This window comes from Magnolia sinica, chromosome 6 (genome assembly GCF_029962835.1).
Source record: "Magnolia sinica isolate HGM2019 chromosome 6, MsV1, whole genome shotgun sequence".
Classification (NCBI taxonomy): Eukaryota; Viridiplantae; Streptophyta; class Magnoliopsida; order Magnoliales; family Magnoliaceae; genus Magnolia; species Magnolia sinica.
This window is the reverse complement of record NC_080578.1, coordinates 2,649,952-2,676,747: the sequence shown is the minus strand read 5'-3', so window position 1 is coordinate 2,676,747 and position 26,796 is coordinate 2,649,952. Positions and strand designations below refer to the sequence as shown.

At 40.8% G+C, this 26,796-nt stretch overlaps 1 protein-coding gene across 1 annotated transcript; it reads left to right on the top strand.

Annotated features, from left to right (window-relative positions):
- Nucleotides 1-6,815: 6,815 nt before the first annotated feature.
- LOC131247943 (cysteine and histidine-rich domain-containing protein RAR1) lies at nucleotides 6,816-20,769 on the top strand. Its single transcript, XM_058247916.1, has 5 exons — nucleotides 6,816-7,165; nucleotides 9,203-9,285; nucleotides 11,533-11,690; nucleotides 20,125-20,357; nucleotides 20,451-20,769. Exons 1-5 carry the CDS (start codon nucleotides 7,064-7,066, stop codon nucleotides 20,544-20,546), a joined length of 672 nt encoding a protein of 223 aa, XP_058103899.1. The 5' UTR covers nucleotides 6,816-7,063; the 3' UTR covers nucleotides 20,547-20,769.
- Nucleotides 20,770-26,796: the final 6,027 nt, after the last annotated feature.

Genomic DNA, 26,796 nt, shown 5'->3' with positions numbered 1-26,796 from the left:
TGATCCCAGGCCAGTTGTCAATCTGAGACATGAGAATGCTCTATGCATATCCAGGTTGAGTATCACGTGGTTCCCCAAACTCAGTAGTCCTAGTGTACGCTGTTTAGAAATAGGGCGCAAATTGTCATTATGTCCAGGTTGTTGACGGTGTTGAGTACAGTTCCAAATTTGAGTTTTGTTGGGGAAGTGTGAAAAGAACTTTCTGTATTGAGAGGCGTGGAAAAAGCTCATCAAATCAGCTGTGGATGACAAGTGAGCTTCATGCAGCTTATATCTGAACTAAAGCGCTCAATGGCCATCTCTAAATCTGGTTTTGCGTAGCAAGTGCAAAAACTCCATTTCTGCATTGAGTGCATTGGAGAAAGTCTGTCAAACCAGCTCTGAAGGGTGAGGTGCATCATGTGGAACAAAGATTAGAAATCTGGGCATGTTTGGATACGTCGAATCCAAGGGAAAAGAAAAGAAAATAATAATTTCTTAATGGTGATTTTCATTAGAACTATTGAAAGAATAGCAAGTGGAAATCTTGTATTCCTCTTACAAAAGTTGCCCAGTTTCTTGTGTTAAGAATATGAATTACGTAAAAATATTTTCCTTTTTTATTGTTTGGCATGGAATCCATGTTTCCAAACGTGGCCTCAGTGAAAAGGTTATTTCAGATAATGCCATTCTTCAAACACTACACTTCTTTTATATTGTATTCGGGGTATGGCACGTGCGACATGTGGAGATAGAGTATGGGAGGGTCAAACACTACACTGTTCTTTTATATTGTATTAGGGGTATAGCACAACACGTGGAGGTAGAGTATGGGAGGGTAAAGGGAGAGATGGAGGGTAAGGGTGCATTTACATACTATGCATACTATGCATGGGGAGATGAAAGAGGAGTGTTTTCCCCGGTGCGGAAGCTATGCTCACATTTTCCAGTGCTGTAGCCCACTTAAGGTGTAGATGTACCTCAATTTTGGGATGATGGTTTATCATGTTGGCCCCATAGCCTTTCTTGCATGGTTTCTTCCTAGTATCATTGGGCGTACTATGTGCTCTCTGTGGGTTAAATCCAAGCTGTTTAAAGGCATGTTGTGGGTTGAATTTGAACTGTTCGGTGGACAGTGGTCACATGTTTTCAAATTTCAAAATACTCTTTTAACTTTATTTAAAGTTCTCCACTCTAGAAAAACTGTCTCTGAAGGCAAAAAATATCCAAAGGTTGTCTAATTCATGGTATGGATAGACCGTAGCTTATATTAGTGGTATAAAATCTAAACTGCTCACAAAGTGCACCACGCTCTAGCGAAGTTACCATGTTCAGAAGTTCGGTTGTCTGGACAATCCAAATCACGTCATTTCAGGAAAAAAGATGGACGGTTAGCGTACTGAGTTACTCAGTAAGCAACGCGCTTCCGATTTCTCACCAGCATCATGGTGGTCCCACTAGCTTCCCACTGCCAGAAGAGGATGCGACTGTGATTTTGTGTATTTTATCCACTCCGTCCAGCCATTTTACCAGATAATTTTTGGGCTTGAACCCAAAAATGAAGCATATCCAAAGCTCAAGTGGATCACACCACTGGAAGTAGTGTGAATTGAACGTTACCGTTGAAAAATTCTTGGGGGCCACAGAATTTTTGGATCAACCTGATACTTTTGTTTTCCCTTCATCCATGTCTGCCCGATCTTATGAACAACTTGGATGAAAATAAACATCAATTTGGGCCCTGGGAAGGTTTCAACGGTGGAAATCATTATTCCCACTGTTTCATTTGGTGTGGTCCACTTGATCTGTGGATATGCTTCAAGTTTGGGCTCAACCCCTAAAATGATAAACTACATGTGCCCGACAAAGTTTACTCGTTGCGATAAATGCCTACTGACTACTGAGTTATTCAGTACGCAATCCGATTTCCCGACCGCGTACGGGGTCGGAGACTCGGAGGCAATTGGCGTCCTGTACGGTTAAGATTGACGTACGTGCACAAAGTAATCTGTGCACGTGACCCATATTAACCCAAACCTAACCATTCAAACAGTAGATCCCAACGTAGGTGGTGCGTAAGCCAAAAAATGCACATGCCCTTGAGCCTATCTGGGCGATTGGTGAACATGTGATGGACGGATGAGATTAAAAAAAAAGAAGAGACATTTACGACTGTACGACCCATTTATGGCCCACTTACGAGACGAAGCCCACCTCATTTCACTAACAAGAAAAAGCCGCAGCTGTACGGACACCTTCCCAAAGGTCGAAAATGCCCCTGCTTTTTCCATCAAGCGGGAAGACCAGCGCTGACGCTCCTCGATCTCCGAGTTGTACGAACGGTTCAAAAGAGATCAAAGTCACATGGGCCCCACAGTTATGTATTTACTATATCCACAACGTTCATCCATATTTCGAGATCATTTCGGAGCATTATCCAAAAAGAAAAAAATCATTTCCAAAGATCAACTGGACCACACCACAAAGAGCAGCGGGAAAATTGCTTTTCACCATTAAAAGTTTAGTAGGGCCCACCATAACATTTATTTTCCATCCAATCTATTCATAAGGTCACAAAGACCTGGATGAAGAGGACAAACAAATTTCATAATGATCCAAAACTTCTGTAACCCCTAAAAGGGTTTCAATGGTAGACGTTCAATTCCCCACTGCCTTTTAAAGTGTGGTCCACTTGATAGTTAGATCTGTCTTATTTTCTGTCTCAAGCCTTAATATGTTCTTGCCAAATATATGGACGGTTTGGATATAACATAGACCTCATGATGGGACTCAAAAAAAACAAAGATTCGACGTTAAATAAAAAAAAGAAAAGGAGATTTTTATTTGATACAAACAGATTTAGCTACGGATTATAACCGTAGCTAAACATGTCGGGTGGCCAAACGGGTGGACAGGGCGAACTAGCGGCGCCCACGCCACCGGCGGGCAACTGGCGACCTCTATAGCTACGAATTATAGCCGTAGCCATAGACGATTTCATATTATTATTATTTTTTTAATTTTATTTTTTACATGGAGAACTTTATTCCACCTACAATTTTCTCAAACACATACTTATATAAATATGTATATATAAGCATATAAATTTTTTTCGTCTCTTTTTTTATTTATTTCTTTATTCATTTAAATATCTTCTAAACCAAAATTAATAACTCGGTGAACTCTATATGGTCTTGGGGTCGGAGAAGCTACTTTAGCCAACCAACCTAGTTCTTTACCAAGATTCCATCAGGTCGATGTCCGCGAAATGCATGGAAATGACCGTGAAGGGAATTGAGTGAAATGCATGAAAATAACCATGAATCAACACGGAATCGCCGAGAATGACCGTGAAATGCATGAAAATGACCGTGAAGTGAAGCGAATTGATGGTCATTTCCACCGATTCCGTGTTGATTGACGGTCATTTCCACACACTTGGACCGTGAAATGTATGGAAATGACCGTGAACCGTGAAATGCGCGGAAATGATCGTCAATTCGCTTCACTTCACGGTCATTTCCATACACTTCACGGTCAATCCCGACGATTCTGTTTTGATTCACGATCATTTTCATGCATTTCACGGTCAATTCTCTTCACTTTACGGTCATTTCCATGCATTTCACAGTTAATTCACTTCACTTTATGGTCATTTTCATGCATCTCACGGTCATTCCCGCCTATTCCGTGTTGATTCACGGTCATTTCGAGGCATTTCATGGTGAAGTGTAGTGATTGGACCGTCAAATGTGCGGAAATGACCGTAAAGTGAAGGGGAATGACCGTAAAATGCACTGAAATGACCGTGAATCAACACGGAATAGGTGGGAATGATCGTGATATGCATGAAAATGATCGTGAAGTGAGGCGATTGGACCGCGAAATGCGTGGAAATGACCGTGAAGTGAAGGGGCATGATCGTGAAATGCGCCGAAATGACCGTGAATCAACACGGAATAGGCGGGAATGACCATGATTTTCATGCATATCACGGTCATTCCTGCTTATTCCGTGTTGATTCACGGTCATTTCAGCACATTTCACGGTCATGCTCCTTCACTTCACGGTCATTTCCGTACATTTCACGGTCGATTCACTTCACTTCACGGTCATTTTCATGCATTTCACGGTCATTCCCTCCTATTCCGTGTTGATTCACGGTCATTTTGACGCATTTTCATGGTGAAGTGTAGCGATTGAACCATGAAATGCGCGGAAATGACCTTGAAGTGAAGAGGCATGACCGTGAAATGCGCCGAAATGACCGTGAATTAACATGGAATAGGCCGGAATGACCGTGATATGCATGGAAATGACCGTGAAGTGAGGCGATTGGACCGTGAAATGCGTGGAAATGACCGTGAAGTGAAGGGGCGTGGCTGTGAAATGCATCGAAATGACCGTGAATCAACACAAAATAGGTGGGAATGACCGTAATTTCCATGCATATCACGGTCATTCCCTCCTATTCCATGTTGATTCACGATCATTTTGGTGCATTTCACAGTAATGACCCTTTACTTCACGGTCATTTCCGCGCATTTCATGGTCCAATTGCTACACTTCACCGTGAAATGCATCAAAATGACCTTGAATCAACATGGAATAGGCGAGAATGTCCGTGAAATGCATGGAAATGACCATGAAGTGAAGTGAATTGACCGTGAAATGCATGGAAATGATCGTGCAGTAAAGGGAATTAATCATGAAATGCATAGAAATGACTGTGAATCAAAACGGAATCGTGCGGGATTGACCGTGAAATGCATGAAAATGACCGTGAAGTGAAGCGAATTGATCGTGAAATGCATGGAAATGACCGTGAAGTGAAGGGAATTGACCGTGAAATGTACGGAAATGACCGTGAATCAAAACGGAATCGTTGAGATTGATCGTGAAATGTATGGAAATGACCGTGAAGTGAAGCGAATTGACCGTGAAATGCATGAAAATAACCGTGAAGTGAATGGAATTGACCGTGAAATGCATGAAAATGACCGTGAATCAAAATGGAATCGCCGGGATTGACCGTGAAATGCATGAAAGTGACCATGAAGTAGATGAAATTGACCGCGAGCTAATTGAAATTGATCACAAAGTGAATGAAATGAATTTTCGACCATCGACCTGATGGAATCTTGGAAAATAACTAGGCTAGTTGGCTAAAGTAGCTTCTCCTACCCCAAAATCATATAGGGTACATCAAGTAACTAATTTTGCTTTAGAAGATATTCTTGTTAAATGAATAAAGAAATAAATGAAAAAAAGAGAGAAAAATTTTTTATATGCTTATATATACATATTTATATAAGTATGTGTTTGAGAAAATTGTAGGTGGAATAAAGTTATCCATGTAAAAAATAAAAAATAAAAAATTGCGCACATCTATGGCTGCGGTTATAATCCGTAGCTATAAGGGCGGCCAGATGGCGTAGCCCTGTCAGATCCGCGCGGCGCCGGACAGTCTCTTAAACGGCGGATTGTGGTAGATGTAGCTACGGTGATAATCCGTAGCTAAAGCTCTTTGTATCAAATAAAATAAAAATCTGCTTTTTTTTTTTTACGTCGAATCTTTGTTTTTTTTGGGTCCCATCATGAGGTATGTGTTTTATCCAAACCGTCCATCTATTTAGCAAACTCGTAATAAATCTTGAGAAGAAAAATAAGACAGATTTAGCTATCAAGTGGACCACACTGTAAAAGACAGTGGAGGATTGAACATCTACGGTTGAAACCCTTTTAGGGGTCACGGAAGTTTTGGATCATTAAGAAAGTTGTTTTCCTCTTCATCCAGGTCTTTGTGACATTATGAATAGATTGAATGGAAAATAAATGTTATGATGGGCCCTACAAAAGTTTCAACGGTGAAAATCAAATTTCTGCTGCTCTTTGTGGCGTGGTCTAGTTGATCTTTGGATATAATTTTTTTTTTTTTTTTTGGGATAATGCTCCGAAATGATCTGGAAATATGGGTGAACGTTGTGGATATAATAAATACATAACTATGGGGCCCATGTAACGTTGATCTCTTTTGAACCGTTCGTATAACTCGGAGTTTGAGGAGCGTCAGCACTCGTCTTCGAGCAGCAGCCGATCCGCTTGAAAGAAAAAGTAGGGGCATTTTCGACCTTTGGGAAGGCGTCCGTACAGAGGGGGCTTATTCTTGCAAGGTAAAATGAGGTGGGCTTGATCTCGTAAATGGGCCATAAATGGGTCGTACAGTCGTAAATTTCTTTAAAAAAAAAAAAACACACACTTAACCACTCCACTAAAAAACCAAGCCTCTAGTCTGGGATCTTCCAATTGTGTTATGCTAGAGTTTGCAATTGGGGCAAACCACATGTGCTCCACCGTGATATGCTGATGACAGCCACTCAGAACATCATGCACGCCTCTTATCTGTTCGTGTGAGCCTAAAAAAATCTAGCTGATCCATGGCTCGGGAACATTTAGGAGTGGGATGCTCACCCTTTACTTGCGTAGGGCCGCACCCAAGCTTCGGAATGAGCTGATTTTTTATTTATGCTATCATCTGTCGCAGGTAGGGCATTTCAACGGATTGGATTTCATATAATCCATAAGGTAGCCGTTAGATGAGAATCAAGAGTGGACATCCCCTCTCAAGTTTTCTCTATTGTGTGGCCACATAGGTCATGGATTAGGCTGACTTTTGGTCTGACTACATAAGAGAGTCTGTATATGATGGAGTGGATTTCATAAACACACCACGGTGGGGCCCACAGAGGTCGTTTGCACTGCAATTGGAGTGAAACCGTTTGCATTGGACATTATTTCCTCATGGATATATGCCTCGCGTGTAATCGCGGTAAAGCTCTGCGCGTTTCTTTTTCTGTTGAGTAGCGTCCTCAGATCTCCAACAAAGAGAAGCCGAACCCTAAAAAAACACTAAGACACACAGACAAACGATCTCGCTCGATTGATGGAAAACTTTTGGAGTTGTCCTTTGTAATTTTACTTTTCGTATTTATATTGAAAAGCCCATCCAAAGACCAGTCGCTTCCGAGTTCGCGATATCCTAAATCGTTCTTGATTTTCTGGAATTCCGGTTTTCCCCCAAACGATGGAAAAGGACAGTGCGAAGTTCCGATGCCAGCGAATTGGCTGCGATGCCATGTTCACCGAAGACGACAACCCCGAAGACTCCTGCAGATACCACGATTCTGTATGACTCTCTCTCTCTCTCTCTCTCTCTCTCTCTCTCTCTCTCTCTCTATGTTTGGGTGGTTGCAACCATCGAATCCTTCTTTCCTGTAGAATTTCATGTTCTGGTTTCGTTTGCCTGCCCTTCCTGATTTTCTTTTTGTATTTTCCCATTTTTGTATTTTTTAATGTCTTTTTGTTTTTCTAATAATGCTAATGCCTCGAACTTGCGACTGTATGATTTGTTCAGAGTAGATGGATTGGATTTGTATGATTGTCGTTAAGTGCAGGTAATGCCAGTAAGGTGGAATTATAAATGGACTATGGGTTTTCTGATTGTACAAGTGTGGCACTGGATTTGGTGATCCTTTCACTGTAGATGGATGACGCAACCAAATCGAATAGATTACTGATTTGGATGAGTACCTCGCTCTTGAAGATTGAGTACCTGTTTCTTGAAGATTGAGTACCTCTTTCTTAAAGATCAGACCATTAAATTTCCCCATGGATTCTTATTCTTACTCCAGTGGGAGACTCTTATGAGTTTCAACACCTGGTTGAGGGTTCGAGTACCCATAGGAGGTGAAATCCCATCAAGGCATGAGCGTGTGCGTGCGTGTGTTAAAAAAAAAAAAAAATAAAAATAAAATTTCCCCATGGATTCAACGAAAAGATAAAAATAAGGACTGTGGATTACTCTCCAACAACCTACGAACCGCCATGCTAGTAATCATAATGAACCCCTGCTTACAAAGGGAAGCAATGCATGTTGTGGCCCAAGAAAAAACAGTATCTTTTTTTATTTCGTCATAATTCTTCAGAAAAGACTCTTTACATGTATATATATTCTTTCTTAAAGAAAGAGAAACCCTAAGCATTATCTTAACCTTCCATTGCTTATAATGCTAACCATCTATTTCACAGAAATATTAAGATGACAAAAATGCCCCTGAATCTGGCCGGTAAATTAGTTGTAACTCACTCAAATGGTTTCAGAATTGCAAGATATTGGGCTCGTTTGAAAGCCAACTTGGACATTGTTTGATACCTGAAAAGTGACCAATTCGTTTGAAAGCTAACTTGGACATTGTTTGATACCCAAAAAGTGATCTTAGGCTTTCAAATGTAACCAATTTCATGCCACTTGGACATTGTTTGTTACCCGAAAAGTGGCCCACCAAATATGTGATGAAAATAATAAGGGAAAACTGGTTCAATCCAACACATGAGGATAATATGGCATCTGATTGATCTAAACACTCAAATTTGTTCAAATCTTCAATCTAGGCAATTGGATGGTCTAGATGATCTTGTCTTAATTTTTGTTCTACCACCTTCTCCTAGTGTTTGGTGTCGTGACTTACTTTTTGGCCTGTGTTACATTATGGTTTATAAACTTCATGTCAATGTTCTTGATTTTCAATATGTGAATGAGAGCGGTCTATAGCAATGTGGTCTATCACGGAAATCATTTCTTCATCGTGTGATACTTCTGTTTCTTCAGTTGCCCTAGTTCTGAGTGTAAGTTTTCATTTAAATGTGGGAAGGTTTTGATGTAGCTGGCAGATTTTGTCTTGAAATTGAAGTTTGTGAGCATTCTTCACAAGAAATCTTAACTCCTTGGACAATCAAATGCATGTTTTGAGATTTGATAAGTGATTTAAACATCATTAGTGGTTCGGTAGTTGTAATTGCAGATTTTGTTGTCTGCAGTATACGCTGACTTGTATTTTTTCCCCTGCATTAGGAGCTAGTGAACTCTGGTGTTTTTGGTAAATGCCAACGTGTGTTTTTTCCTGTAGTGGGAACCCCTCAACACTTCTTTTTGTTATTAACTTGTGATTATAAATTTATTTGGTGTTATATACTAATGTTGCCTTTTTTTATTTAAAAAAAAAAACCATGCTTGGACTTCGTTCTTGTGGCTCTGCTGCTTCATATCTTCAGGGTGTAAGTAGAAATTGACTTCCGTTTTCATTATTTCTTTTGGGCATGATACTTTCTTTTAGTGTTCAATGTCTTGTGCTTTTATATGAGCTTAAAATGTTATTTTGTGCAGCCTATATTTCATGATGGTATGAAAGAATGGAGCTGTTGCAAGCAAAGAAGTCATGATTTTAGCTTATTTTTAGCACTTCCAGGGTATCCTATATCCCTTTCTCTTTGCCATAGGAAATTAGAATTGATTTTGGAAAGATACTGCTTTTTTCTTTATTGTGCGGACATCAGACACTTCATTCTGACTTTATTTGTTTATTTATTTATTTCTAGCAAGATAAAGTTCATGTATCAGTTCTCAGGTCACCTAAACAGAATTTTCTTGTAGCACTATAATTTTTTTTTTCCCTTGTAATTATCTAGGCTATAGAGGAGAAAGGCTTAGTATCTCATGCTTGATTCTCGATTGTAGCTTGTTGAGCATAGCATGAACTAGGTGGCAGCGATGCTCGGAGATTTGAAAGTTACGTAGATATCAGGAACAATATAGGTAATTCAAATATGTGTGTGTATTAATGTTGTCATATTCGTTATTGTATTGTAAATCGTAAAGGGGTCTGAATTGTATTGTATCGTTAATCGTATCGTAAATTGTAAGAATTTTTTTTTTTCTTCAGATTTTCATAAAAAATACAAAAATTGTAAATAAATAAATAAAATTTAAAAACACAAAAATCATCCATTTTGTCATTGTCTTGTATCATCATGTCATGATCAAGTTAAAAAAATAACATTTTTCCCAGTTTTCCATATGATTCAAAAAATAATATTTTCTCCATCCCCATTTACATGTATAATGTATTCTTTACTTGTTTCTATTAGTCAAAAAGGAAATAACAAGTCCAAATGAATCTATTCTTCGTTGGCTGCGACGGCGCCATCACCATCCTCTTCCTTATCACCAATGAGGTTAACATTATCAACAACAACTTCATCTTTAGAATTTGATGTCGAAATAAACTCCTTTTCCTCCTCTTCTATCACTTTCGCTTTTCCCTTCGCTTTACTTAGAACAACAAGTTTTCTAGGACCTACGAAATAGTTTTTGTATAATGCATTAATATAAGACTATTAATTAATAATTATAAGACTACAAGACTAAACAATAAGAATATGAGTCATACGACATGCAATCATACCACTTAACCCATCCGGTCTTGATGTGGATCCGCCTACATATTGCACATCCTCCTTCGGTAAATCATTCACCTATGTCCATTCGGGTGTTATCTGTAGGAAGTGCAGGATATTCTTTCTCCGGGATCCATTCATCACTAGATTCCATATTTGATAAGCATATAGGATCAAGCTCTTGGTCCTCTCGCTTTGCATGGTGGACTTTGAGCTGGGGATTATATTTTACAAAGACGAGCACATTCAATCTCTGTTGCTCGGGTCTTTCTCTCTTCTTTGAATGTATTTGCAAGCCAATGAATGTAATAACATAAGGTTATTGGTCATTACATGGTGAATTCATAAGTTGATTAATGAATTCAATAATGTCTCATATGCTCAAAAGTGCTCTACTTGCGGTCACAATCAATAGCACTACATGTCAAACTTAAAATACGAATAGTCAGCTTTTGTAATTCTGGACACTCGTCTTTGTAACTCTCCCATCGTAAACCTAAAACACAATCATATATAATTAATAAATTATATAAATAGATTAATTTATAAACCATAGGCACACCATCAAACTCAAAGAAGCAAAATAATTGTAAGTAAAATTACCTGGTTGCTTTGTTGTTCTAGTTAATTTTTCTGTCTCTCTTCCAAATAAACCATAGGCCCTTTTGAACGTATCCATCTGCTTATCAGTGATGATCCTCTGCCTTGAATTCGGGACTATTCTTTCAATATGGTCATACAGGTTGGTTTTAATCTACAAATTCGGATGAAAATTGTCATAATATTAAAATCTAGGATTTAAGAAATAAGCTGCTGCATGTAAGGGCCCATGCAACTGAAGATTCCACCGTTGGTTTATGATTTCCTATCTGGCTGAATATTGCTTGTTCACCTCTGCCATTTTTTTTTGCTATAGCTTCTCTTGCCCGATCCATCACTTCATAAATATATCCCATGGCCGACCTTTCATCCCAATCAACTAGCTATAGCACCTTGACCAATGGGAGAGTGTTCTTTAAGCAAAACTTGATAGATTACCAAAAATCTACATTGGTGGTGGAAACCCTCATCTATAAGAACCGAACGGTTGGCAGCTGATACTGTGACCAAACTGACACATGAACCCGTATGTACTGTGAAGCGAGCTTGTGGCTCATTTACGAACATATAGAGTTATGTCAATCTAGTTTCTTGCATTGAATGTCTGGGTTAGACATCTCTTCAAAATCAGTTGCTCAAGAATTTCTTCTATTAATGAAGATGTAAGACAGGCAAACATACAACTGAGAAACCAGTTACGAAGGCAGTTTCAAGCCAGAAAAAGACAATGCCAGGTCCAATTGCCGCAAACAATCAGACTGATGCATCGAAGCTGGATTGTTCGAGATGCCGACAAGGCTTCTTTTGCTCTGATCATGGTATTCCATCTCATCCTCTTAACTTGAATGTTGCATGCTTTTATTTTTACCATACCGAGTATAGAGGAATTTAGTCCTATCCATCAGGAAGCTTTTAAAATTTTTTTTTTTTTTTTTTTAAAGGATCACAATTTATTAATAAAAGCGGCGAAGCCGAAAGAATACAAAGAATAAGAAAAAAAGATGGGAACAAAACAGCCCCGCAGTTTGCTGAGTACAGGATCTGTATGTGAAGAGCCATGGTTCAGTGATTGAAATCATTGGTCTGATCGGTCCACTGTGGATGTAGAGCCCTAAAAAATTTGTGTAGATTGGAAGATCCAAACCCTTGATTGATGGCCTACAAGTAAATATTTTTGAAAAAAAAAATACAGCAACGGAATGGGCCAGGCCAAGCAAAATCAATATTTTGGATAGGGCCAGACAGGCCCAGCCTGACCAATACAAAATCTGGACAGGAACCAGCCCGAGGCCCGGTTCATTGACAACCCTAGTGATGGTCCACATTCAATAGAATGTGGACAATTCTACTAGGTGTCATCCAAGGATTGGGGGGCTAGGCTTCTTCTAGTCCGGGAAATTTTCAGGGCATCACCACATCTACAGCATGGTGCATCCGATCAACAGTTTGGATCACCAAACCGAGTTCCCATGTATACCCTATAATTCCTTGTAAAAAATTATAATATAGAAGGTCAGATTCTCTGTGAAGTTACATGATTGGGTTTTTGCTAATCATACGATAACTATTTTCGTGTTGACCCTTAATGATTCTTGGGTTCCGCCGGATTCTATGCCATCTTTTTTGGCCTCTTGGGATGGTGGAGGCATTGGAAAAGAGGGTAAGGCTGTTTGGCATTTGGCAGCCATGGCTACATTGTGGGTCATTTGGGAGGAGAGAAACAGAAGGTGTTTCGAGAACAAGTTAGATACGGCAGATCGATCCTTTCCTAAAGCTTCGATTTGGGTTAAGGATTGGGCTTTGGTGACGCAGGACAACCCTAATTATGATGCATGCTCATGGAGATAATTAAACAGCGGAAATAAAAGGAATAAATGATCTAAAATTCTAACAGTAATCATCATAACTGAGAAAATCATAAAAGAAACATGCAATGGAGCGGGCCATCACTACAACCATGAATTATGGAATTCAATTACTACTTAGGTTGGATCCGGCGAGGGATGAGACCTCCCGATCTTGCATGGTTACACCCAATCGATCAAAGAAGATCACTAGTCCGAAGAACCAAGAAGTTTCTCGGATTAGAGATTTGAGAATTTGGGGATTTAGGGTTTAGATCGGTTCTCAAGATTTTGATCGAAGAAGGATTAGCCAAAACTGAAAAATAGAAGGAAGAAAAGTATTACCTTGAAGAAGTTGGAGGGGCACAAGAAGAAATTAGAAGAAGAAGATCAAGGGGAGAGAAGAAGTACCATTAGAGAGAAGAGAGGAAGGAGGCAACCAAAGGGTTTGCTTTTCATTAATCAATAGTTGAAATTCGAGTTTAGGGCTTTACCCCACTTAAATAAGCAAATAAAGACATAAAATTACTAAAATACCCCTAAGATAAGCAAATAAAAATATAAAATTACTAAAAGACCCCTAATTAAGTCAAAAACGCGCAAATAACATAAGTATGGGAAAGTTTGAGCGCTCGGTCTTCTTTCTCCAATCTTCCTTCACATGTGTCTTCCCTAAGTGGGGCCTTCTATATGTCCAATCACATGTGAAAGGTCTTCAGCTCCTCAATAGTCGCCTATCCACAAGGACGACACTTGTGGTTGGCGCTTTTCACATGTGAAAGGTCTTCAGCTCCTCAATAGTCGCCTATCCACAAGGACGACACTTGTGGTTGGCGCTTTCTTCGTTGGTACACCTTGAATGCACTTGTGTCCGCATCAATTCCCCTCGGGTGAGAAAAACTCGACTCCGACGAGTTGAAACTTTTGTAGCGCTCAAGTAGATCTGAATCAATACCCTGCAATGCGTCACCCGACAGCTACGTAGATTCAGACGATGATTTGTTTTTCTACTTGACAAGATACCTTTGGAAACCTCCATCTCTCGTGAATACTATCTCGTCATCCAAGATTTCCTCAATTGCTTCTTTATGGGTAATGGGTGGAGGAGGGGGTGGAAGGGGTTGGGTAGCAAACTTAGAAAAAGGCCATGAAATGGACGATGTATCAACAATGAGAGTATGGGCACGGAATAGATCTTCCACATTAAAAGTTGGATTAATGCTCATTTCAGGTGGAAGGTCAACCCGATACGCGTTGGACCCAACCTTTTGTAATATCTTGAATGGTCCAGCACTACACGCTTGTAATTTCTTTGCAGATCCTTGAGAGAATCGCTCTGGCCTTATTCGCACCATTACATAGTCTCATTCTTGAAATTCTTGCACTCTACGATGAGAATCAGCTGAAACTTTATAATCATCATTGCTCTTATTTAACCGCTGTCTAATATGTGTATGCAAATCATGAATATGGCGTGCGAATGCATCGGCTGACTCAGAAGACCTTTGGGTAACAGACATAGGTAAGAGATCTATGGGCATTTTAGGTTTATAACCACTTACAATTTTAAAAGGACTCAACCCTGTAGATCTATTAACTGACCCATTATAAGCAAGTTCAACAGTTGATAAAATTAGGTCCCAAGTCTTAACATGTTCACCCACTAGACAACGTAGAAGATTTCCGAGGCTACGGTTTACCACTTCAGTTTGACCATCTGTTTGTGGGTGGTAAGCAGTAGAAAATTGCAAACGAGTTCCCATAATGTGCTACAGTGTCTTCCAAAAATAGCTAGTAAATCGAACATCACGATCAGACACTATGGTTTTAGGTAACCCATGGAGACGCACCACACCATAAAAAAAAAGACAAGCAACATGAGACGCATCTGACGTCTTCGAACATGGGAGGAAATGCGTCATTTTAGAAAAACGGTCCACAACGACAAAAACAGAATCGTGCTTTTTTATAGTCTTGGGAAGCTCAAGCACGAAGTCCATACTAATGTCCTGCCACGGAGCATGTGGCACTGGCAATGGCGTGTACAGTCCGGTATTTTGCTTTCTTTGCTTTGCCAGCTGACATGTTCGACACTGCCCTAAAACTTTGGCTACGTCTCGTTTGAGGCTTGGCCAATAGAAACGATCTTCCACGAGGGCAATGGTCTTATCACGACCAAAATGGCCAGCTATCCCTCCTGAATGAAGCTCCCAGATGAGGAATTCACGAAGGGACATACGGGGAATACAAAGTTTGTCTCCCTTGAAAAGAAAGCCATCTTTAAGAACATATTCACTCATAATATGCTGGTCAATAGAGAGCGACGCGTAAGTACCCCCAAAATCAGGACATATGGGGTATTCATCTTTCAGTTGCTCAAATCCGACTACCTCTACACTCAAGGAGTTGAGCAACGCCACTCTCCTACTAAGGGCATCCGCTGGTTTGTTTTCAACCCCAGCCTTGTGTTTCAAAACAAACGAATATTCCTGAAGAAACGCTACCCACTTGGCATGCCTTGGGTTGAGTTTCTTCTGAGAATGCAAATATCTCAAAGCCTCATGGTCAGAAAACAAAACGAATTCTTGCGGTAGGAGGTAGTGTAGCCAATGTCTCAGGGATTGTACTACCGCATAAAATTCTTTGTCGTAAGTGGAGTATTTTTATTTTGCCTCATTCAGTTTCTCACTGAAATAGGCCACTGGGTGTCCTTCTTGACTCAACACTCCACCTATACCGACACCAGACGCATCGCACGCTACTACAAAGACTGTAGAAAAGTCAGGTAGACGCATGACAGGATCTTCCACCATCTTGCCCTTAATTTCTTTAAAAGCCTTGACGGCGGCTTTAGACCACACGAACTCTCCCTTTTTTCATGCACTCGGTAATGGGAGCCATGATCGTGCTAAAACCCCTAATGAACCGACGATAAAAAGTTGCTAGGCCGTGAAAACTTCGCACCTCATGAATGTTCCTTGGTTCTGGCCACTCAACTATGGCCCTGACTTTTTCAGGGTCTGTCTGCATCCCTTCAGATGACACTATAAATCCTAAGAACACAACTTGGTTAGACATGAATGCACATTTCTTAAGATGAGCGTACAACTTTTCCTTCCTAAGGACACTACAGACCTTCTTTAAATGTTCAAGGTGTGATTTCTTAGTGGTACTATAAATAAGAATATCGTCAAAGTACACCACTAGGAATTTTTTCATGAACGGCCTCAAAGTTTGTGTCATCACCCGCATGAAAGTACTGGGTGCGTTAGTCAAGCCGAAAGGCATGACCAACCACTCATACAGCCCATCTTTCGTCTTAAACGCCGTCTTCAACTCATCTCCTGGGCGTATACGAATTTGGTGATATCCACTCTTGAGGTCTATCTTAGAGAATATAGTGGACCTGGTCATCATGTCAAGCATATCATCAAGTCTAGGTATAGGGAACCTATACTTGACAGTAATTTTGTTTATGGCACGACTGTCCACACACATGCGCTACGTGCCGTCTTTCTTTGGCATCAACAATGCAGGCACGGCACACGGGCTCATACTCTCTTGGATGAAACCCTTTTGCAGAAGCTCATCAATTTGCTTCTTCAACTCTGCATGCGCTGCAGGGTTCATCCTGTAGTGAGGAAGGTTCGGTAAAGTAGACCCTGGGACAAGATCAATGGCATGCTGTATGTCCCTCATAGGTGGCAACTCATTCGGTAAGTCTTCAGGAAATACATCACTGTATTCCTTCAGGACCGAGGTCACCTCACAGGGCAACTTTGATGGAACCTCAGGTGTAATTTCTCTAGCCACAAGGGCATACACCATAGAATCCTCCTTAGCCTCTTTCTCAAACTCTCTTGCGCTGATTATATGTAAAGACTTAGGTTTGGATTTTCCCATTTCTCTAGGCTCACTTGCCTTCTCATCCTTCTTCTTCTCTAGTGGATTCTCAGGTGGCATGGGATTAAGTTTGATCTTTTTACCATTATACATAAAAGTACACGCATTCGAACAGCCAAAGATCGTGACATCATTATCGAATAGCCACGGTCTACTTAGGATAACATGTCCCACATCCATAGGTAAAATATCACACCACAGGGACTCTTTGTATGACCCAAACTCGATGGGGACTAGACATTGCTGGGTGACAGGTAGGGATGTCTTGTCAACCCAAGAAACTTTATACGGGTCTGGATGAGGTGTGAATTTCAGTCTTAAGCGATCTAAGGTGCTAGTGGAAATCACATTCTGACAACTTCCACTGTCCACTATCACCTTACAATTCTTTTCACCACACTTGGCAATAGTGTAGAAGATAGTGCTTCGACGCCAGTCAACACTACTTCTAGACTGAGCTAACACACGCCCGACTACTGCAAGCGTTGCTTTTCCATCCACTTCTTCATCAGTAAGTCCTCATTTAGGGTGATACTCTTCAACTTCATAATCACCCTGGTCATCTCCACCCTCGTGGGACTCGCCTATAACTAAGGCTCTCCCATGGCTCTTCGTAGGACACTGATTAGACACGTGGCCAAGGTTGCCACACTCATAGCACCTCACTTGGCTCATGTTACTAGGACTGGCATCAAGAACCCCTTTGCCCTTGTCCTCCCTAGGCCTAGGTGGAATGGTCGCCTGTGCCCTAGGTTGATTACCAATATTAGGTCTAGTTCCTTGGGAACTAGATCTAGCATTGGAGTCTCGGGACTCAAAATGACGAACGACAGGAGCCTTCAGATACTGCTCTAACTCCTGCACGACTTGATATGCTTCATCTAAGTCCGTTAAGGGCCGAGTAATAAGCTCGCGCTGAAGATCCGCACAAAGGCCCATCTTAAAACGCGAGAGCGTTACTAGAGAGTCTTCTCGAATATCACATCGCATCACATACTCTTCTAATTTAGCGATGTAATTAGCGGCAGGCATTGACCCTTGGCGTAAGGATTGCCATTGGTCAAGGAGCTTCTGACGGTATGAGAGAGGAAGGTACTTCTCCTTCAACTTCTCTTTCATCTCATACCAATGTGTGATAGGGGCTCTACCAACTCTCTCTATCCTATGCTCGGTGTTGGTCCAGAAGAGCTTGGCTTGACCCATAAGCTTTATCTTAGCAAACCGCATTTGACGGTTTTCTGACATGCCATACCACTCAAAGTAGTGGTCCATGTCAGCAACCCAGTCAAGGAATGCCTTGGGATCCAAGCACCCATCAAAACTCGGGGCCTCAACTCTCACACTTTTCATTGCACGCTCATCTAGATCATAGCGGTCTTGATGACCACATGTGGCTCGTGCCTCTCGCACCATACCACAACCGTTACCACGATCTCTATCCTCACTACCACCACGTGTGGCAGCACGTTCTTCCATGATTCCTTCCACTTGGGAGTGCGCATCTTCCCCTATAGCGGGGTTTTCCTTTTGAGACGCCTCTAGTTGCTCCACCTTAGTCATGGAAGTGGCAATTTGGTTCTCAAGGCGGGCAAACTCACGCCTTTGACCCGCTTCTAGAGCGGTTATCTTTTGTATCAATTGAGCAAGTTGCTCAGATAACTGCTCGTTATTCATGGTAGGTTGAAGTCCGAAACCTCTACCTTTTCTTGTGGGCATACAATGAAGACTTGAACCAAACTCTACCTAACTAGACTACTAGGTGTCATGACTTTCAAGATGAATGCGATGAATGCAAAACTACTATGAACTGACACAATTAAGTTGAAACAGGAAACAACTCAAATCTGAAAATTTTCTAGATTAGGAACTTTCTAAAATTGGAAAGTTTCTAAAATTGAAAACTTTCTAGACCTGAAACTTTTCTAAGTTAAACCTAAAAATCAAAACCCTAATTTGATAACTCGATCTAGACAAAAACCATGCAAGCCTAGACTTTGATACCAAATTTGACGCAGGACAACCCTAATTATGATGCATGCTCATGGAGATAATTAAATAGCGGAAATAAAATGAATAAATGATCTAAAATTCTAACAGTAATCATCATAACTGAGAAAATCATAAAGGAAACATGGAATGGAGCGGGCCATCATTACAACCATGAATTATGGAATTCAATTACTACTTAGGTTGGATCCGGCGAGGGATGAGACCTCCCGATCTTGCATGGTCACACCCAATTGATCAATGAAGATCACTAGTCCGAAGAACTAAGAAGTTTCTCGGATTAGGGATTTGAGAATTTGGGGATTTAGAGTTTAGATCGGTTCTCAAGATTTTGATCGAAGAAGGATTAGCCAAAACTGAAAAATAGAAGGAAGAAAAGTATTACCTTGAAGAAGTTGGAGGGGCACAAGAAGAAATTAGAAGAAGAAGATCAAGGGGAGAGAAGAAGTACCATTAGAGAGAAGAGAGGAAGGAGGCAACCAAAGGGTTTGCTTTTCATTAATCAATAGTTGAAATTCGAGTTTAGGGATTTACCCCACTTAAATAAGCAAATAAAGACATAAAATTACTAAAATACTCCTAAGATAAGCAAATAAAGATATAAAATTACTAAAAGACCCCTAATTAAGTAAAAAACGCGCAAATAACATAAGTATGGGAAAGTTTGAGCACTCGGTCTTCTTTCTCCAATCTTCCTTCACATGTGTCTTCCCTAAGTGGGGCCTTTTATATGTCCAATCACATGTGAAAGGTTTTCAGCTCCTCAATAGTCGCCTATCCACAAGGACGACACTTGTGGTTGGCGCTTTTCACATGTGAAAGGTCTTCAGCTCCTCAATAGTCGCCTATCCACAAGGACAACACTTGTGGTTGGCGCTTTCTTCGTTGGTACACCTTAAATGCACTTGTGTCCGCATCATTTGGGTTTAAAGGACTTGGATCCTTTTGTCATTGTTACCCCTTTGGGTCTTTAATTTCTGCTTTTTGTTGTTTTTGTAGTATTATTTTCCGCTTTCTTTGCAGTTTCTAATAAAGTTTTCGTTACCTTTCAAAAAAGAAAAAGAAAAAAAGAAGATAAAATGCACATCTCTACATGGCCACCTACAACAGATGCATGTCTAGCCGTTCATCAGGTGGGCAATTTGTCTTACATGGGATGTGGTGAGCTGGCTATATTTTCAAATTTCCATTGCTTCTGCACACAACTTGTCCACATGATGAGCAGAGTGGGCTGATGTTTGACCTGGACATGTGTACAATATAGCCAGCAATTTGGACCTTGCACACAGGTACTATAGTGGCTTGTCAGCCTATGCTTAGATGTGCGTTTGTGATTAAATAGCACAGCTCTTCTATCATATTTTTTTTTTTGGAAGATAAAAGAAAAGAGAAGAAGATAGAAGAGCTTTACTATAGAAAAGCTCCTCTCATTATTGTAGCTTGGGCTTGGTGTGCTTTGAAGGAATAAATTTTTGAGAAATTGCCATAAAATTTTCAGGTTCACATGCTAGAGTGGTAAATTCCAAGCCTTTGCAGCCAGTGGTGACACCTTCTGAGAGCGAAGCCTGTGTGCAGAAAATCCCTCCTGCGCCTGCCAAGATAATTGATCTGAATGCACCCCAGACTTGTAGAAATAAAGGATGTGGTAAAACGTTCAAAGAAAAGGATAACCACGACAGTGCGTGTGAGTACCATCCTGGCCCTGCCATTTTCCATGACAGGATGAGAGGGGTAAGTCTAGGAGATTGCCTTTTTTCCTGGGGCTTGTCAATTTTGTTTTGAAGTTTCCATCTTCAAACGCCTACACTTTTCTCTGTTTTGCAGTGGAAATGTTGTGACGTACATGTGAAGGAGTTTGACGAGTTCATGAGCATACCGCCATGCACGAAGGGATGGCACAATGCGGATCCAGTGTCGTAAGAGTATATTTATGGTGAGGATCTCATAAGAGTTTTCTCTCTTACTTGGGAAGAAAAGCATGATGTACTTTTATCTGAACATTTTGTGGTTTAGGTCTTTTTACTCGTATCTTGTGAACAAGAAAGTATGTGGAGTTATGGATTTTGAAGGGAGGATTGTCTAACAGAAAATACTGACAGTAAGGGAAATGTTCCATGGTAATTGCTCAGAAGAAGGTTTTCCATGCCTGCATGTGGCATTGTGCTTATGATTAGGGGTGTAACTTGGGTGGAAGGTCAGGTTGGGTCGCAACTACCTGAGGCCCCTGGCCCAACTCTATACTCAACCCAAGGTATTGAATGCTCAACCCTAACTCAATTCAGTTTGGGTCGTGTTAGATCGGCTTGGGAGTGGGTTATTGCCTACAAGCAGTGAACTTAGTCAAAATCAATTGTCTAACCATCAAATAATATCATTAAGGTAACACATGTAAGCAGTGAAATAGCACTAGCATAATGCAGTCTAATCGCTTTGGGTCTTTGGTGAGTGATAAAATCACTTGGGCCTTCCTAAAAAAAGTCTGATCGCCCTTTGAGCAAATAAAATTAAAGAAATAGATAAAGCACTTGTGTTTGCCGTAGGTCAATACCAATCATAAGCCTTATATTGCACCAGTCTAGCATATTATTTTCCATACATGTATGTTAGTCAATAACTCCTATGAAATAAAAAGAAATAGATAAAAAACACTTTTGTGCCGCAGGTCAATACGGATTGTAAAATTGAAAGAAATAGATAAAACACTTGTGTGTGCCGAAGGTCAATACTGATAGTAAACCTTATATAGCACCAGTCTAGCATATTATTTTCTATATGCGTATGTTAGTTGTAACTCCCGTCAAATAAAATTAAAGAAATTGATAAAACACTCGTGTGTGTTGCAGTCATAATCCTTGTATTGCACCTGTCTATCATATTATTTTCCATGCATGTATGTTAGTCATAACTCCTTAAGTACATGTACCCAGCATTATCTGAGGCCTCAACACAGAACTAAAATTCAGTTTGGTCAATCTGGTTCGAGTAGAGCCCAACCCAAGCTGCACTTTTTGGGATCGCTACCACTTCATGTTGGGTAGTTGTACAATTCCCTGCGGACATGGTTCAGTTATCAGAATCTTCAATCTGATGGACCCCACTGTGGATGGCTTGCAGAACAAAACTCACAAAGATTTAAAAATCCTAAACCCAGAATAAACAGACTGTTAAGAAAGAAAGCAGAACAATGTTTCACATTCATCCAAGAAAACAGTAACATATATTCTAGGGCTAGGATTTTCCAGCTCTGGGGAGCCATATGCATTGGGCGCATCATATGAGTGGTGTAGATCACTGAATCATGCTCCTCGATTGTACAGAGCCGAAAAAACTATCTGCAGTGAAGAATCTCACTTTTTCCCTTGGGAAAAAGCTCCACCTCTTACTGCTCAGAGCATATAATCTTTTAGCTATTAACCTTTTTATCTCCCAAAATATGGCACATATCTGCAAGATCTTAAAAAATAAAAATAAAATCTTCCAACCCTTGATCACTGGGTCCTACCTAAATTACAGAACAGCCTGTTTTTAGCAGATTAAAGGTCTGGACAGCCTGGATTCTGTATGTACAAGATAGTGGGCCCCTCATTGAAATCGAGGGTGTGCTTTCCCTCTCAAATTGTCCCTTGTTCTGTGGCACCTGAGTTTCCATATGGGCATATTTTTGAGCCCTTAGTATCACCGAATGGGAAGCATCTGATGGACAGAGTGGATGTCTCGAATAAATCACGTGGACCCCAATTCTCCCTGGCATCTCCCAGCCAACCCGAATTTCGAATTGCCTGGGACCGTTAAGCCTAGCTACAGCAGTTCAAAGTCTGCGCCTAAAGCTATTTGAGGCCCACCCTTTGGGACCCGTTTGTAGTTAAGATAAAGAAAGACTCATCTGAAATGAATGGATTCTGATACCTGTTTGGGTGATATGTTTTCAAGCTAGTATGCTTATCGCGGTTCACACCATTGAAGTAATTGGCGAAATCCCAACTTGTTAATGGATGGGACATGGGACTTTCATATGTTGATTCGTATACTGTTTATTCATGCTTACGAGGGGCCTCACCTAATTGCTGGGCCTTGAAATGCAGAGGTCCATATGTGCAGCGCAAATCAAAATTCTGGATAGGTCCATCCCAGCTAATTTTACAGTGGGCCCACAAGATCTTGAATTGCCCAGCCTGGTCTGTCGTCCCCAGCAGGTTGACCACGCTGTGAAATCCCAAGGCCTGGAATTGAGTGGATTTTCTATAAGTACCTTTAATTCCATGCTGCCAAATGCAAAGGAAGCGTAAAACTGCATAGCTTGGCAGCAATGTGAGGGATTTTCATGAAAATGTTAAAAGTTTAATAGTCAAACAGGTAGAAGTTGTCTTTTATGATAATAGGAACATCTATTTTACACATCTTTAAAAACAAAAAATGTAATATTTATTTTACTTTTTTTTTAAAAAAAAGTAAAACCTTGGAAATGAAAATTGCTTCTTATGATGATGTTATTTTCCTCAAACGATGGAAACATGGACCTCCATCTAAAAATTTGTTTCCTAAAGTTTTCAATGTTACCAAACAAGCTACAACCACAGGAATGATGCTTCCTAACAATAATGACTAATACGGGCCCATATGTATCAAATGATGCACGGTGCTCTATGAGAAAGTGCCAAAGGCTACAAAATCCAACAAAACATGTTAATAAACATTTTAAAATACTTATCTACCTTAATAGTTGAGTTAAGAGGCTAAAATTGACATTCATTGGTTAGGGTGCTCTTTGGGAAAAATGATCAAGTGCTACATTGATGCTAATCATGACTTTTTTTTTTTTCAAATTTTCAAATTTTATTTTTTAATGCACGCACACACACCCCACACACTCACGCGTAGTGGAATTTTACCACCTATGGGTACTCGAACCCTTAACCCGGTGTTGAAACTCTTGAGAGTCTACATTGATGCTAATCATGACTTATTGGGCGATTTTCCAGCCAATGAATCACATATGTAAGACACCTAAGCGTATGCAAATTGCATGCAATATCTTATTACACGCATCCTTCCAATGATGACATCCCACCAATGAATAAAAGGTAACGTGCCTCAAGCTGTAAAGTAAAGATCTTCTTGCACCAAATGGCCATTTTCTCTTTCCACTTTGAAAGGTGAAAACGCAGTATGCGATCTCGGAACCCACCGATCAAATCTTACCACGTAATTTCACCACTTTTTTTTTTTTTTTTTTAACACATTCTGTGGCATCACTAACGCACTAAACAGGCACTCTCGAATCTATGACTTCAGTTTTAAAACCCACATGCCTACCACCTAAGTTAAGTGAGTGATGACCACTCTGACACCTAAACCTCATTGGCACTTAACTCGGATTGCCTGTGCCTCACACACAAAAATTTACTATTGTAGGAAGTTGCATGGCCCCTAGAGATGCCCATTAGAAATTTACTCGGTCCATAGTTTTGCAAGACTGTTATTGGGCAAGAATGTAAAAATGAGGCAGATCCAAAACTCATATGGATCGCACCAAATGAAAAGGCCAGGATTGAACACCTACCATTGGAAACTTTGTGGGAGGCATAAAAGCTTGTTATCAGGAAGATATTTGTGCCTATAGTTTATCTAGGAGGTAATAACCTTAGGAACGGTTTAGATGGCATATAAACATCATGGTTGGCTCCACGAATATTTCCCCTGTGAAAGTTTCCTTTTGCAATGGTTTCATTTGGTGTGGCTAACATGAGTTTTGGATCTTCCTTAAGTTTATATTCATGTTTCATTGTTGTCTTGAAAAAAAGATGTACGGAGTAGGTGAGATTTGTCACGGGCATCTCCGTGGGGCCCACATGGCTTCCGATTACAGGAACTTGTCAATCCAAGTACTGAGTGCAGCACCCAAGCAGTCGAGCAGCTGTCCTGAATCAAGATATTCCACTCAACATGTGGGCCAGACCATTGTAATCAATGGACCCAACGTGTTAGTTAGATATGCTTTTCCCTTCAAACAATGCTACTCGTTCTAAATCAAGGCTAACGAGTCTCTCAAATAACCCGTACGGCATGATGGATTGAGACCGTCCATCTAGCGGGCCCATGTTTCAAAATTCACATCATGGTACGATCCCAAGCATAACTTTTCCCTGAAATTACGCCCCTTTTAACTTTCTCCCGTTTTATTTTCTAATGGATGGACAGTACCCTGCCACGTGTACGGTAGGATGTATTTGTGAGACAATCCTACGGTCATTGCACTGTCTTCGGAAATTGGTAATCCTGACCGTTGATCCGATGTCCCCATCGGGGGTAAACCATGACCCAAAAATAGTCCCCCTGATAAAGCACTAACCCTTCAAAGATTGGATATGGTCAATACGTTCCGACATTGGAGATTTTTGGCACGGTCTATCCATGATCCGGCCCAACAGATCAACGGTCACTCACGTCTCCCGCTGATGCGGTCCACCCTTGCAAGATCCAGGCCACTCAACTGCAAGCCCCACCATTTAGATGGCAGTGGGCCGCCCATCTGCTGGACCACAGAAGTGCGTTGAATGTGGACCATAGGTCAAACTGTTAACTGTCCATTTATTTCGCTGATGCATGGCCCACCTAAGAATCAGACAGCGATCTGCCACGTGGCGAGTTCGAGCCGCGGGATGTTTCCTGCCCGAGAACAAGCTCTATATTAGCCGGAAACGGATTGGCTACTCCCCCTGCCACTAGCCAATGGCTGGTGGTCGGTGATCTGTGGGCCCCACAATGATGTGTTTCATCCATGCCGTCCATATCTTTTGACAGATCATTTAATGGTATGAGACCAAAAATGAGTTATATCAAAATCTCGAGTGGACCACATTACAGGAAACAGTGTTGAATGAGCGCCGACCATTAGAAACCTTTTGTGGGCCATAAAGTTTTGGATCAATCTGATTTTTGTTTTTTCCCTTCATCTGGGCATTTATGACCTAATCAACAGATTAGATGTCAAATAAACAGTACAGTGGGCCTTAGGAGAATTTTAATTGTGGATATCCAATCAATATTGTTTTCCTGTGGTGTGGTCCACCTGAGATTATATTCATCTCATCTTTTGTAAAAAGCCCTAAAATGATCTGTAAAAATGGATGAACGGAACTGATGAAACACATACATCATGGTGGGGCCCACAGAGCACCGACCATCAGCCACGGGGCTGGTGGCGGGGGGACTAGCCAATCCGTTTCCATATTAGCCAGGTTACAACTCCTGAATTAGTTGCGAGTTCGTTTCAATACTGAGGTCATGGTCAACTGAAGAAAGAAAAAATAAATAATACAGATAGCGGCATAAATGTTACGCGCATTTGCCTAGGGGAATCAATTGTAAGAAATATTTCCTCTAATCCGAACTGTTGAAAATATGGGACACCACGTAGATAACCCATACATCAAAAATCAATTTGATTGGATGGTGGTAGCCATCTATTTAATGGCCTTCAAAAGGAACGCTTGGACAAACATTCCTCTTTCAACCTGTAAACACAGACAAGAACTGAAGAAAGAACCGCGCAAGCGTAGGTAACTGCCGGGGTTAATTTAGCAAAAGCGAGAGCCACGGGAGTATAACTTTCATGACATCCACCCCGTCCATCAGGTACGCATCCTCATACTAACCGTTGAATCCTAAAATCATCATATCCAAAGCTGAGGTAGGATAAAGCAGAGGAAACAGGTATTCTCACCATTAGTTTTTTGTGGAGCTCACACGGGGCTTATACGCCATCCAATCCGTTCATCTGGATGAACGAATTATCCAAAACACCGAAAATCAGGTGGGCCATACCACGTGAATTTAGATGTTTTAGGTATAATGATTTTCGGTGTCCCACCCCCGATTATTTATTTATTTATTTTAATCAAGGCTAAACAAAGGGTTGTGTAATTGATGGACGGCGTGGATTTCATGCACATTAAGTCTTATGTCCCCACGTAAGTGAAAGTAACCCGAGTAGGTAGCTAGCGCTAGGTTCGCATGCGTTTTCCCAGTAGAAATCGACGGCCAGATCTTCCCATGGTTGCTAAGTTCCGCCAAGCTGTCCTAACGATGACCCACCAGATCAACCACCGCAAACGTCTGCCACGTGTACTAAGAGAGGGAGCACTGCAAAATTTCCGTACAGCGATCTGCA